At 47.1% G+C, this 13250-nt stretch overlaps 7 protein-coding genes across 7 annotated transcripts; 4 read left to right on the forward strand and 3 right to left on the reverse strand.

Annotated features, from left to right (window-relative positions):
* Positions 1-642: 642 nt before the first annotated feature.
* Positions 643-1255, forward strand: BU24DRAFT_408550 (uncharacterized protein; the record flags this gene model as incomplete). Its single annotated transcript, XM_033525866.1, has 2 exons — positions 643-970; positions 1029-1255. 2 exons carry the CDS (start codon positions 643-645, stop codon positions 1253-1255), a joined length of 555 nt encoding a protein of 184 aa, XP_033383663.1.
* A 333-nt stretch (positions 1256-1588) lies between these two features.
* BU24DRAFT_480123 (uncharacterized protein) lies at positions 1589-2195 on the forward strand (the record flags this gene model as incomplete). The annotated part of the gene is made up of 4 exons (XM_033533108.1): positions 1589-1609; positions 1644-1721; positions 1753-2081; positions 2135-2195. The coding sequence occupies 4 exons, from the start codon at positions 1589-1591 to the stop codon at positions 2193-2195; spliced, it is 489 nt and encodes a 162-aa protein (XP_033383664.1).
* A 377-nt stretch (positions 2196-2572) lies between these two features.
* On the forward strand, positions 2573-4504 carry BU24DRAFT_175371 (uncharacterized protein). The gene is made up of 3 exons (XM_033521562.1): positions 2573-2684; positions 2732-3885; positions 3937-4504. The coding sequence occupies exons 1-3, from the start codon at positions 2627-2629 to the stop codon at positions 4255-4257; spliced, it is 1533 nt and encodes a 510-aa protein (XP_033383665.1). The 5' UTR covers positions 2573-2626; the 3' UTR covers positions 4258-4504.
* A 438-nt stretch (positions 4505-4942) lies between these two features.
* BU24DRAFT_491585 (acid protease) lies at positions 4943-6573 on the reverse strand (the record flags this gene model as incomplete). Its single annotated transcript, XM_033533812.1, has 2 exons — positions 4943-5949; positions 6003-6573. 2 exons carry the CDS (start codon positions 6571-6573, stop codon positions 4943-4945), a joined length of 1578 nt encoding a protein of 525 aa, XP_033383666.1.
* A 1918-nt stretch (positions 6574-8491) lies between these two features.
* Positions 8492-9167, reverse strand: BU24DRAFT_480128 (uncharacterized protein; the record flags this gene model as incomplete). The annotated part of the gene is made up of 2 exons (XM_033533109.1): positions 8492-8944; positions 9006-9167. 2 exons carry the CDS (start codon positions 9165-9167, stop codon positions 8585-8587), a joined length of 522 nt encoding a protein of 173 aa, XP_033383667.1. The 3' UTR covers positions 8492-8584.
* Positions 9168-9929: 762 nt separating this feature from the next.
* Positions 9930-11362, reverse strand: BU24DRAFT_450066 (DOLPP1 protein). The gene is made up of 3 exons (XM_033530996.1): positions 11102-11362; positions 10855-11044; positions 9930-10796 (listed from the first exon to the last, which is right to left on the reverse strand). Exons 1-3 carry the CDS (start codon positions 11147-11149, stop codon positions 10327-10329), a joined length of 708 nt encoding a protein of 235 aa, XP_033383668.1. The 5' UTR covers positions 11150-11362; the 3' UTR covers positions 9930-10326.
* BU24DRAFT_421627 (RING finger protein-like protein) lies at positions 11358-13239 on the forward strand. The gene has a single exon (XM_033527773.1). The coding sequence runs from the start codon at positions 11720-11722 to the stop codon at positions 13154-13156; it is 1437 nt and encodes a 478-aa protein (XP_033383669.1). The 5' UTR covers positions 11358-11719; the 3' UTR covers positions 13157-13239.
* The last annotated feature ends 11 nt before the right edge of the window (positions 13240-13250 follow it).

Below are 13250 nucleotides of genomic sequence, written 5' to 3' on the forward strand. Positions count from 1 at the left end.
ACGATGCTGCAATAATACAGGCAGAATCAGCAAAGAAAGTCAGTATTCTTTTCGAAACGTAAAAATATGGTCAGTGTGCTAATATGGCAATAGTCTTCGATTACATTAATGCTGCGAGCTAGAATCATCGGCCACATGTGCTCTGGGCAGCGTTGACTAACATCAAGCCACTGACATTGAGTCTGAGTCTAAGTACATAGTACTGAAATAGTATACTTATGCATGCATGCGGAAGGCCAAAGTTTGAGATAGTGAAATCGGGGTGACCTAATCTGCGAATATTTGAGAGCAAGCCAAACACTTGAACTTGCATAATTGATGTCGCAGGATACAAACTCAAGTAGTAGTGTTGCTGCCAAAGTCAAACATTTTCTTTGATATACTATTTGTCCTGAGATTACTTCCTTCCTTAGCGACAGTTACTTTGACCTTCCCAAACAGTACAACTTGTTCTGCCCAAAGCAGCCATTGATTCCAATCAACCTCACTAGGTCGGTAGGTTAGTAGATCTGTGTGTCTGAAGACTCCCTTTCTAACTACATCAGCAAGACATTCTATCGTTTCACGTATTATTTCCGATCGTTCGAAGACCTCAAGTTATTAAGCCTGCGACATCTACCATTCCGTCATCCTACTGCGAAAATGCCACCCCACCAGCAACTTGCAACAATCACGCCTGACACATGTGGAGTGAAGGCAAAGTTTGGCGATAGCCAGCCTATGTATATCTACTGCGACCTCTGCGTATACAAGCTACGGAATATCATAATCATACAGGAAGGCGACCAAGATATCCGCGACTCTCCAGAATTTCACTTCACCATTCTTGAAACCATCAACGGTCTGTTTCCCGACGATAAATACGCAGAGTGGTTCCCCTGGCAAAGGCGAGATTACGGCATCGATGACAGCGATAAGGACATATATAGATGGGCCAGTTGCTGTGAGGAGGGGATGGCGACAAAGAGATGTAAGACGTGGGATTAGAGGAGCTTTTTGACGGCAGTAAGCTGATTTAGTCCTTGTAGTCAGGGCTCTGATCGATATATTCTTCGAGAAGTACGCTGACGAAGAGGTTAATGGAGTGGAAGAAGGGTCCTTGCCCCTGAATCATATTTTTAGGATCCCGTCTCGTTATCGTAGGAGACGGTCTAGGTTGCTGGAGGAGGAGGTTTCTACTCGAGTTGAATTGGATTCAGAGTTGAGGAACCCGTCAGGAATAGTTGAAAGTGTTGAACATGATGATGAAGAATAGAGGGGTCTCAAACCAAGTGTGCTAGACATCAAAGAACCAAGGCATGAAAGGCCGTCTAGTATAAAAATGCATAGCCTACCGAGCGCTATCATGAATTTACTTTATTGTGCATGTCGTCATGATAATACGCGCGTAACCGAGATTATATAGGTTACTATTACCATAGGTGAAGAATGGTGTAAATACCTAGGTACCCAACGTGTGTTTCATTGGAATGCAAAGTAGCACGTACTTGGACTAGTCCTCGGGAATGATCACGTCGAGAAAAGTCTCTTCAAACACAAAATAACCTCGAGCACTTTGAAACAAGAAGTGTTCATATTTATGTTCGTCATGCGTCGCCTCTGGGGTATTGTAAGTCTCCTAATCGTTAAACAAGTAGCAGCAGTGTGCTGCGGGTACGATGGTCTCGACACTTGTTGCTCGGGGGGAGATTGCAATATCTTCTGTTGCAATTGCTACGAGGGTACGTTGCCTTTCCTACATATGTTCTCCAGGCTGAAATATCTTGTACAGGATGCGATACATGTCCAATGCGTTGTGAAAAGCTGTGCAGGAAAGGCTGCCCAGATATCCCTGACGATCCTCGAAAATGGCCTTGGGCTGACCAACAATGCGTGGTGCAATGTTATTTTCAATGTATCGCTGACAAGCATACGCCTGCGGAAGGCTTATTGGGAAGACGAGGGGACCAGGATGAAGATCATTCGGATGAGAAGATGTTTCGAATGGTCGACATAGAAGGCTTGGGATTTTTCAATTACGGGCAGTTCTTACAAATGCTAGGTGAAGCTGATACCCCAGAGGCCAGTTCGAGGTTTCAAAGGTATGTGAAAATGGCACATAGTCAGGAATTCCGTCTCCTCTAAATTATCATAGGTTCGACTCAGATGGTGATGGGAAACTATCCTTGCACGAAATGAGGTTGCAAAGATCATAATAATGGGAATTACGGAGTTTAGAAGAGTGACGAAGAGGCCTTCTCAGTTTCGGGTGTGAATTTTGCTAGCTTATTGTAGTGTCTTTTCTGAATGATTTTCAAGGAGTGAGGAGATGCGTTTAATTTGGGAGTTCTTGGTGAAAGTGTAAGCACGTGACTATGCAGACCACGATATTGCTATCTTGAGCTTTGTGGGCAAATGGCAACTGAATACGATAAAATTTAGCATTAATTATAATAAAATAGAGATTCCATGTACGATTAGACATTCCGAATAGTCTTACATTACGGGCCGAACGCGCCTTGCACGTGGTTTCGCGTATTGATAATTACCGCGTGAGCTAAACTTGGCGCGATCATGTTCAACTACCTGTCACCCTGTGTACAGCCAATAGTCGCTGCAATATTCCTGACTTTCCACAACTGCAATAATGATATCAGACATCTGGAGCGGAGACATTGCACTTTCCGATCATGAAGTGATCAAAGGTAAATGAGCGCGCATCTTGGACTTCTTCCAGCTAATTTTTCCAAAGACATTGTTTTCGCGGCTCAGAATCTTGCCCTGTCGTCTGCGTTCTCTGATGTCTCACTACGTTTTCTTGCTACAGTATATACAGCTCATATCCCCTTGTATCTAGCGGCTGGACCGAGCCTAGATGTCTGGACTACGAACGAGTGTACTTCGCAATGGTTTCAGTCGATTTTGCTTAGTCAAGCAGATGCAATGCCAGCATCAATTGCGCCTGAGCCAGACGCGCAGCATTGGTGGTGTAAAGCACGCTCCCAATCCCCAATTGGAATTCTTGTTCAAGTCAATGGGCATGTTCCTGGAAAAGGAGAGAATAATGTGACCGAGATTCTGTTTTATGGTACTGTTGCCACACCTGTGAGCGCAAATTTGCCCACACCTCCCCCATCATCGGCAGAAGCGCTCTACGGAAATCCAGAGCATTTATCCGAACTTCATGTGCACGCTCTCCCGCTTTCATCTGAACGCTGGCACATAGAGGCGAGCTCAGAGAATGATAATCTATCACATTCTATGGGTAAGCACGACTTAGACATCGAACCTCAGTTTCTTCCAGCGAAAAACGAAATGGTGGACGTACCCTCTCCCAAGAGGAAGAAGGACATATTCGAGGAGGCAAATCAACTACGCAGCAAAAAGAAAAGGCATATGGGTGAAAGTATTGCCGCAGCTGCTGCGAAAACAAATGAACTGCAATCCGTCTTCAGGCATGGCAGATCTGTGTCGATTGACACAAAAGGCTATTCAGCAGACTCGCGACCAACTTCGGCACATGCGGCAATCTCACGGCCACAGTCTATGCGATTATCTAGATCTCCCAGTGTCAGCTCTGATACACGCCCATCGAGCCGCAAAGAGTCTCACGAAATGCACGTGAAACGATCTACGCTCTCCCAAATGGAGACTGTCTCGGCTGCTTCAGAAGAGCCAACCATCGAAAGTCGTAATAAGGATGCACTTTCTAGGGTCGTCATGGCGGCGATGCGTATGCATGGGTTGCAGCAACGGAAGAAAACTAAATCCAGGCGTACCTCTGTTGCACCTAGTGTCAAGTCAATGGAGCAATTCAATGAAGAGATTACGGCCGAGGAGGCCGCGAAGGACGAGGAGTTCAAACTCATCTATCACCAAACTTATAAAGGCGCTGCCCTTGCACTAGTAGGACTACCAACCCTCATGCTACATCATAGCCTGCTAACAAATATGTAGAGAAAGCACATGGCCACCAAATCATTGCATTTTCAACCGGATCGACTACGCGATGTTGTCGAGAAGCTTTTAATGATTTTCTGTACAGATCCACTCACCCAGCCTCTTCCTCTTGACGACACAACCGACATCCTCGCTACTCCTGGGGGTTCAAATCAATTGAAGGTACCTGGATCTAGTCATAGTAGGGCTAGTCCATTCGATCTTCCTAGCGGTAGGGCACTTGCCGCTCTAAAGCAAACCCATCAAGGTCCGATTCACACTGGTTCGCCTGTTCCAAAGGGTGTAGAACAAACGGACTACTTCGGAGCCTTTGAATGACCAATTCTCACTACTGCTTCATAATTACATCTTGCAAGCTATTTTATAGAGGCAGGTTTTTGATTGAACCCTTTCAAGTACGATGTTAAGGGCACTACGGAATTATATAAAGCAGTTCGAAATCGGCTGGCCCCTGCGATGTTGATCTTCTCTTCCAACAAGATCGAGCCACATTGGCCCACGTTCGATAGGCATGCATTGAACAGGCCTTCGACCTTTGAGCTGTTGTTGATCCTATCGACCCAAATGTACCACAACTGTACTGGGAACAACCTTCTCCCTCGGTCAAGACGCCATTCCAGTAGCAAAACAGTTAATTACGGCTACATTGACAGCAACACTCTTTCCTTGATCGACTATCAAAAGTTCATGGGATGAAGAAACATTAGTTGCAATTGAAACCCTACTCGGTGACCGTAAACATCCCTCGGTCTGGCCCCTGCACGTCTAATTCACCTGGATTATGTTGTCCTTACAGGTGCATTCTTGGTGAATGGCACATCAACGATTATCCGAATCAATGAAGCAAATGTCCACCGGTACTCGAAAAAAATCACGTATTCCGTTCATCTTTTTCTTTTCTCGCTTCACTGTGGACTCTTATAACGCCGCAATTGGTCAATTTCATGTTGAAGGACGTAGGGTGGCTGATCTCGATCATACATAAGAAAAGGCGACTTTACACCTACTTCTTGCGGCTCTTCTCGACTAGGTCGGTGCTACTATGTATAGACCGCGACACCCGAGGTATATCTCCGAGTAATTCAATGCGCGAGGTCCCATCAACTTCTTCCCGGTTTTGATAGCCTACCATCTCATGTAGCTCATTTCCCTGGATCTCTGAAGGCTTTTTGTCATCATCGTGCAATTCCTGCACCCCGTCATGTGTTGGCGGTATCTGAGCCATATCATTCGGATCAGTTTTTCGCTTAGTCCTTCGTCGCTTCAAAATGACAAAAAGGTATGCAATAAGCAACATAGCCCCTATGGATACGCCAAGCACAATGCCCACCACGGCTCCTTTTGGGATACCGCTCCCATTTGTAGATGCTGCAGAAGTATTTGTGGAGAGACTCTGGGGCGGATAGATTGTCTTAATATCTCTTGGCTTGTTCGTCTGTGGAAAGCGAGCTTGGTGAACTGAGAAGCTTAATCTCTCATAGTCAACGATTATGTATGCCTCCTGAAAGAAGGCCCGGCCAAGTGTGTACTTGGTACCGTTGGCTCGTCGAATTGGAAAATAATTCGTGTCGTTGTCATATATCGGAGCACCTGCAGTAAGATCGAATGCACCATATGGCAGCTCTATATTGACCCGTTGAGGAGGGTCCGATGTGCCTAACCCGATTGTGACTGTTGGGTTCTTTTGAAGAAGCTGGTCGTGGATTGAGTCGTTGACGCGATAGAGATCAGTGTCGCTGTCGTATATGAGCCCGAATGCTTGCTCGAACCGGTCACAGACGTCGTGCGGCAGCCAAAGATGTGGTACGGTGAAATCAAGCTGCATGTAAGCTACATTGTCGAGTAAGTTGATAATGGAGCTATTCAGCGTGTCCTTCGCGACTATATTCTGTACGTGTAGGCTAGTTGGCTGACTGTCGTCAGGGTCGAATAGGAACGTGATGTTGTTTGGGTCAAAGCGTTCTTGGTCAAAGCCACCAACTGTCAGGCTTCCAAGGACCTTTGGAGATCCTTAACAGACTGTTAGTAGTCGAACAAAGTCAGATATGTCCCAACTGACTTACTGTAGTGTGCTCCTGCAGTATATCCAAATGAGCGGCTAGGGATTCTTGACTCATCCCACATTGTCGTCATTAGCGATGCCTGGGGAAAATCGAAGGTGGAAAAGTTGGCGGGCTTTACATCAAGTCCAAGCACTCCCACATGAGGACCTCCCGCGGTAATTGCTCCAACGACCTGGTTCCTTAAAGTTGGGCCCTTCGGATTCTGTGGCATTAGACCTAGGCGCTCTAGCCCGAACAGACCTTTACCAGTGTAGTTCAGGTCATCGCGGAGATCCAAGAAATACAATCCAATTTGTTGCCATGTTGACGATTTATTGGCCTGGAATCCATTGCTCTGGTGCCCATCGAAAGGAAATGCGCCACGCTGAACTCCACATGTAGCTTGGATCTCGGGTTTGCACGCTTCGACTGACGGTACTAGTATCTCTCCAGTTGCAATCCCAGGGAGCACACGAAAATTTTGTGCTGGTGTTCCAACTCCTATAACGAAGGAGCTCCATTTCCCATCGTTTCCGTCCCACTCTTGCGAAGCATCGAATACCAAGGGTGCTGCTATTGGGGGGTTCTCCATCGTGTAAATGATTGTTTGAAAGAAAACTACGGAAGGTCAAGAGTTTTAGACTGCTCAGGACTACAGGTTCTATTTCTGGCGCGTGGTCTGCTCCTCGGACTATTGAGATTGGAATGTATTGAACGCGAAATATACCCCTTACGTGCCATAACTCCGGGCTTCGCTCCCTCCAAGATACACTCGGTCCCATCCTCACAGCCCCGTTCCTTTGTTGGCGCAAGGGAGACCAACGAAGTGATCATTTGCCTGCAGCATTGATATTGATATCACTCGCACCGTATTCATCGAGATGGTCCTGGTATTCTCCTATTGGTTAAATCAAAACTTTTGTGCACGACTTGTTAAATTTGGGGTGGTCGAAAATTTGGAATCTCTACCGCAGCAACCAGATCCAGAGGCTTCAATCGGCTGATCCTCATTCTCCGTCATTTGTTCAACACACTTGAACCATGAATTGGCCATTTTCTAAACTTGGAGGCTCTTGGAGGCCGAAATAGGTGATATTTCCTCATTCACCGGTACCTGTATTGATTGCAGCTGAAACAAATGGCGAACAGCAATGCCTCGTTAACGGATACCGGAACCTTGTGTCAATTGGTAGGAACGGCTGTGATCATGTATAAAAGAGGTCCAGATTAAGGAAAGGTGTACTCATTACGAGCTGTTTACTTTCATCTTGAACTATAGCCCTGCTACCGTTACAAGCAACAAGGAAGATCAGACCATTGACCATGTTACCAAATCTATTAAGCTTGTTGTTTTTCCTCCTGGCCCCTTCAATCTTCGCAACTAGACTTATTGCCGGTAAATCCATCTGAAAGCACAATCTCTCCATGCATGAGCTCACAATTCCCAGTACCATACCCTGTTACACCTAAGTCCTCCAATGCAACAACATCAAAATTGCAGATTTCGGTTCAACCGTCGTTCACCCATGCAAATGGGGTGCCAAACCACCTGAGTGCTACATCGGTACAAAACAGTACACTGCCGATTTCCAATACCACGTCGACTATACTGCCGAACATTCAGGTTTCGGATAGTCCGAAGCCTGTCGGTGGGCTTTTGACTACGTTTAGAACCCGGCAATCTGCAACTGAGATTATTTCCAAGGGAATAGCTGCAAAGGAATCCTTTAGTACAGTTACCAAGGTATCTCTCAGTGCGGCTCCTCAGACAGCTCTTACCAGCACCCCAATCTCTCGTAGCAACTCTTCCGTGTCAGCATCATCTTTCCGTGCCATTCAACGTCATTCGAAGTCCTCCGCTTTACCACAGCCTATAAATTCTTCATTCATTCCGCTGTCCAAAACCAACACGATCTCATCTGCTGCATCATCCACACCACTAGCGAAACAAACACTGTCAACAGCAACCAGCAAAACCGTTTCAGGAATTGCACCAAGCCCTGCCCTGTTTAAAAGTGATAGAGTGTAAGAATCCAATACTCTCGATGACCCCTAAGTCTGCGGTGCATGTAGATAACTGGTTGCTGACCCCGCTCTAGAAAATCACCGACACACCTCTTCCTCTCGCCGCATTGTTATGAGATTGAGACATTAAGGCAGCACCTGCCGGTTCCGCCGGGAACATGGCCTTGGCGTCATTATTTGAGGGCATGTATATCATGGTGAAGTGATATAATGATGTGTTGATTGGACGGAAGATGCGGTAGTGTAGAGAAGATATCGGTCGGGTTTACCTATACACAGCCTTTCAAGGACTATGTTGTTTCAGCTAATGAATGATCTTATGCTCTTACAAGAGGTCATTGGGATCCAAGTGCTCTTCCATCGTGAAGTTCCTCTACTTTTAGCAAGGGAAACATAATAATGATATTGCTTTTCTTTGGACGAAGTAATACAGATACACAGTAGATCTCACGGTAGAATAGAACAGTAAGCAAGAACAGAGCAGCCAAGAAGACATGTCAGTCGAAACCGAAGTGTCCCCCTCCAAGTACCATCCCGTACGAGCCAGTACAATCCTCATCACACCAAATATGACCAGATCAAGCCTTAGTCCCCGACTCCATCTCAAAAGGCCCATTGGGACGAGCCTTGACCCTCTCAAACCCCGGCTGGCGCCCCTTTCGGAACCAAATGTATCCGTACCCAATCCCCACTACAGCAGTGAGAATGCCGTACGCAATCATGCCCGATGTAGGTGCCTTGGAGAGACTGAGACCCGTACCTCCATTGATGACGCCGAGGAGCAGAAGCACGCGGCCGCCCCACACGTGGATGTGTCTCTTGTAGTCTGTATTTCCCCTCGCGGAGAAGTGTCTGTGGTGGAACCAGCCGATGGCTGGCATGAAGAGAAAGAGGACGGAGATAACGATGCCGAGGATGATGTGTGTGTCGCCGTTATGCTGTGGGATAGAATTGTCAGTGTTTCTCGCCTAATAGGTTGGTGGAACTGTGCATGTTTACGTTTGTCTTGCTGCTTAGCCAACTACCAAGACCGAAGCCGACGAGGAGGAGAACGAGGCCAATGCCTTGCCATATGGCGTGCCACAAAACGGTGTTCTTGACCTTCAGGAGTCGTAGGAGGAGCACGCCGAGAGGAAACCACAGAGACACTGCTATGGACATTATGACGGCGTGTGCAGTCCGGACCTTCTTCAGCTTTGCAAACAACTGCATGAGAGCTTGAATCTCAGCCGGACTCAATTTGGAGAAATCGATCGCCATCTTTTCTTATCGAGCCTGGTCCGAGGTTTCACTTTTCGACTAGATATGGTTGGATGTATGGGGTAGGGGTACAAGTGGAGAAAGGGGTTTGGCAGGCGTTATGTATGTTGTGCTGAGTACAGAACTGAGGAATGTAGACTATCAGAAACAAAAAGGGTGACCTAGTAACCATTCTCGATGACTTCCGGAGACAGAGTTTATGCGTTTATATAGTTACACGTCTATACGCATGGCACACATCCGCTCGCATCTTTCGCATTCTTCACCTTGTAAATGCTATACTGTGTGACTGACACGCAATTCAACATCGCTGAGCCACGAAGATCAATACTCGGTATCATCGTGATGTGATGATTCTCCAATAGCAATATCGTGAGTACGTTCGGGAACTGTTTGATCCGACGATGGTGCATCGTGCTCACCATCTGAACAGCTCAGGCAGGCCATACTGCTATCGATGTCTGGATTAGGACATCAGTATCCCTGTGGTGCACCAGTAACGGTTTACGAAGGGGCTTGTGTCAGGCGTAAGCTCGAAAACGTCGAGGAAGGATTGGCCGGAATGTTGTACGACGGAGACCAATCAATACCATGGGGTCCTACGCTAAGCAACGTCTGACTGCATGAGAGGTTATCATGGAAAGATAGGCGGGCTGATAGTGACTGGTATAGGAACATTGCTATGTAATGCAATATATTTTAGACAATTACATTGCGCATTGGACCTGCGTCCAGTTGTGCGGTATAGGTGCGCGGCCAGGCAGAGAATGATCCTTTTTCATGGGAAAAGGAGACCATCGAAACCAGACCATCGATCACAGGCACCAAATACTCGATACCTGCCAGAGGATTGGTATCAAATTGTGAGGGAACACAGGCCAAAACCATGAGGTATCATCATTATAGCCTTCATTTACATGTTTGCCCCATTGGTGGAACATACTTGCCGATAAGTCTTCATATGCGTCCAAATGCAATGCTAGTAAAGTCAAAGATGCAGAAATTGTCGAACCCTCAACGAACCCTGTATAAGCCGTCTGTCATATCTTTACTGTGACCTTCATTTACTCTTCTTGCCTTGGACAACGAAGCCGTTCTTCAACCCTCTCCGTGCTCTCCTCTCTTCCCATCTCGCCCAACCCGAGTCGACCAAATCCTCCTGGACCACCAAGTCCCGAACACGGAATAGTCTTGAAATAGTGGTTTCCAAACCCCACTCAACCAACCCCGATCTTCTCAGATATGTTGTAAATGCAAACCAAAAGATTGCAAAAATAGCCCCTGCGGCGCAGCCCACCAAAACTTGTTTCGGGGTGTGGTACGTAAGGTATATACGGCTTGCCGCCACAGCAGCAGCAGAAATAAGTGCGAGAATGGAAAGAAGGAAGCGTTGAGCGAATGTGAGCGGAGTGTGAGTCTCGGTCGGGTGAGGGACATGGCGGAAGAGGAGAAAGAACGTTAGCGTGATCGAGAAGAAGGTAACGAATTGTGCGTGCGAAGAAGGCATTCCATATCCTTTTCCATGCATTTCTATACAGAGTCAGATATTCATGATTCCGCGAGATAGTCAAATATAGACAGGTCTTACCACGTGGTCGCTCCTCTTTGATCAGTCGCTTTAGACACCAATTCAGCGCTTCACAGGCCATCTGGCCGGCGAACATGAGACATATCTCAATCTCCCGGTTCGACCATATCAATGTCGCATATACAACACACAGTCCTTGGGGAACAAGGGCAAGCCAGGCGCAAAGGTACGAAATGCGATCGGCGGGGTTCTACGAAGTCGAAACGTTAGGCACAATCTTGTTCATGTTAGAACGGAGTCTTCTTACATAGTGAACGTGCGTCAGTGAGAGAGACGCAAGAGGTATGTCGTCCATGGCGGGCGAGACTTTGAGAAGATTTTCAGTACGAGGACGGCAGTTGAGGAAACAATTGTCGTCATATAACAAGTTCAAAGTGACGGGTGTCGTGGCGCAGGTTCCGGATTATGTCATTATCTGTGGCGCTAGTCCAGAACGCCTCATCTAGTCTAGATTCCGTGAGTGAAGAGCGCGCCTGTCTACCAAGGAGGTAGTCACCCTAGAAGGAAGACAATCCTTGTCACACATTCATCAGACTATTCGTACGGTATTGAATCAAGTGTCTAATAACAATTACTGGTGAATGCTTCCGCCTAGCTTACTGACTCATATTGCTTCTCCATATATTCCCCAAGTGTACGAACTATTTCTTAGAAACGGTTCGCTCATCGATATATTGCGGGACTTTGAGGCGGCCGATGCCCCGATCAGCGCATCTGGACTAATACAGCAGCCCGCATCGCCACCTAATCTTCTTTAATCCACCGAAAATTTATCGAGAAGGGCGCAAAGGGCACACCTATAAGGACACACTTAAAGTCCCCTTGGAGGCCATTTGATCACCTTTTCTACGGGCCAAACTTCTCCATGGCGGAGGAAGATACAGCAGATGAGCGGGTAGAAGAGCTGGAAACCCTCCAGTCGATATATCCAGAACTTGAAATCAACCTCGAGCAACCCACCAGGCCATCTGCAAGGATAAACCTCCAGGTTTCTCCTATTGCGCCTCTTCAGATTATCTTTGAACCGGAATCCGCCATCCATCGGTTATCTTATCTGCCTCCACTATTGTTGGATCTCATCCTTATCGAGAATTACCCACTACAGAGTCCTCCGGAGGTCAAGCTCACATCGTCTTGGATACCAAAACCAACTCTTCAAAAGCTAGAGAAAGAAGCATCCTCGCAGTGGGAAGAGTATGGCGGGATGCAAATGATATTTGCCTACATCAGCTATCTACAAGAAGCTGCGGAGTCAAGTTTTGGGCTGAGCAGCCTAAAACTTCCCATCTCCTTGAAAAGCGCTATACTGGATTACAATGACCAAATGAAACGAGAGAAATTCGACCACGAGACATTTGATTGCGGGGTCTGTCTGGAGCCGAAGAAAGGATCTGCGTGTTATCAAATGCAACGATGCGGTCACGTGTTTTGCAAAGCTTGCTTGCAGGACTATTACAACAACTGCATTGCGGAAGGAGATGTGAATAATGTTAAATGCATGGCTCCTGACTGTGGAAAGACTGGCAACGCGGCAATAGACCGTCAAAAGAAGGAACGTCTTGTCTCGCCAAAAGAGCTACTACAGATACCACTGTCTTTCGAAAATGTAAAGCGATATGCTGAGCTCAAGAGGAAGAAGAAGATCGAGGCAGATCCCACGATCGTGTTCTGTCCCCGATCATGGTGTCAAGGTGCGATGCGGACCGAGAAGTACCCCAAGATCGTAGACGTCAGCCAGATGGAGGAGGATTCAGACGACGAAGTTATCGCTGAGCCAGCAAATGACGGCGCTGGTCAAGAAGAAGGCCAGGAAGAGCAACCCAAGAAACTGACTGATAAAGAGCGCGACAAAGATCGATTAGTGGTATGCGAAGACTGCAACCTTGCGTTTTGCAAACAATGTCTAGCTTCGTGGCACGGCGACTACTACCGCTGCATGCCCCGACAACCAAAGGATCTCACGGAGGAAGATCAAGCTTCGCTCAATTTCATCCTCGCCAACACTTCGCCATGTCCAGAGTGCACAGCTCCGTGCCAGAAATCTTATGGTTGCAACCACATGACTTGCTTCCAGTGCAAGACGCATTTCTGCTACTTGTGCGGAGCGTGGCTTGAGCCTGGCAACCCTTACAAGCATTTTAACGAGAAGCGTAATAAGGGCTGTTACCAGCGGTTGATGGACTTGGCAACGGGAGATAACGGCGACGGGGGGGTTCAGTTCGGCGGACGCCGTGGAGCAGAGCAGCAGGCGGAGTTCTGGGAGCGAGAGGCACTGCGGATACAGATGGAAGAGCTGGAATGACAGGAGTTATACAAGCGTAAAGTATATCTAGTTTCAAAGGTGTACATAACAATCTACACAATTACAATGATGTATTATGACCACATAAGGCCTT

This window comes from Aaosphaeria arxii (genome assembly GCF_010015735.1).
Source record: "Aaosphaeria arxii CBS 175.79 unplaced genomic scaffold BU24scaffold_4, whole genome shotgun sequence".
Taxonomy (NCBI): Eukaryota; Fungi; Ascomycota; class Dothideomycetes; order Pleosporales; genus Aaosphaeria; species Aaosphaeria arxii.

Bases quoted from the DNA above. Each gene is read 5' to 3' on its own strand.
- BU24DRAFT_175371 (XM_033521562.1), top strand. From the start codon at position 2,627: ATGATATCAGACATCTGGAGCGGAGACATTGCACTTTCCGATCATGAA. The intron at 2,685-2,731 runs GTAAATGAGCGC...ATTTTTCCAAAG, and splicing joins CGATCATGAAGTGATCAAAG to ACATTGTTTTCGCGGCTCAG. The intron at 3,886-3,936 runs GTAGGACTACCA...ACAAATATGTAG, and splicing joins AAGGCGCTGCCCTTGCACTA to AGAAAGCACATGGCCACCAA.
- BU24DRAFT_421627 (XM_033527773.1), top strand. From the start codon at position 11,720: ATGGCGGAGGAAGATACAGCAGATGAGCGGGTAGAAGAGCTGGAAACC.
- BU24DRAFT_450066 (XM_033530996.1), bottom strand. From the start codon at position 11,149: ATGGACGACATACCTCTTGCGTCTCTCTCACTGACGCACGTTCACTAT. The intron at 11,045-11,101 runs GTAAGAAGACTC...TCGACTTCGTAG, and splicing joins CACTGACGCACGTTCACTAT to AACCCCGCCGATCGCATTTC. The intron at 10,797-10,854 runs GTAAGACCTGTC...GACTCTGTATAG, and splicing joins CAAAGAGGAGCGACCACGTG to AAATGCATGGAAAAGGATAT.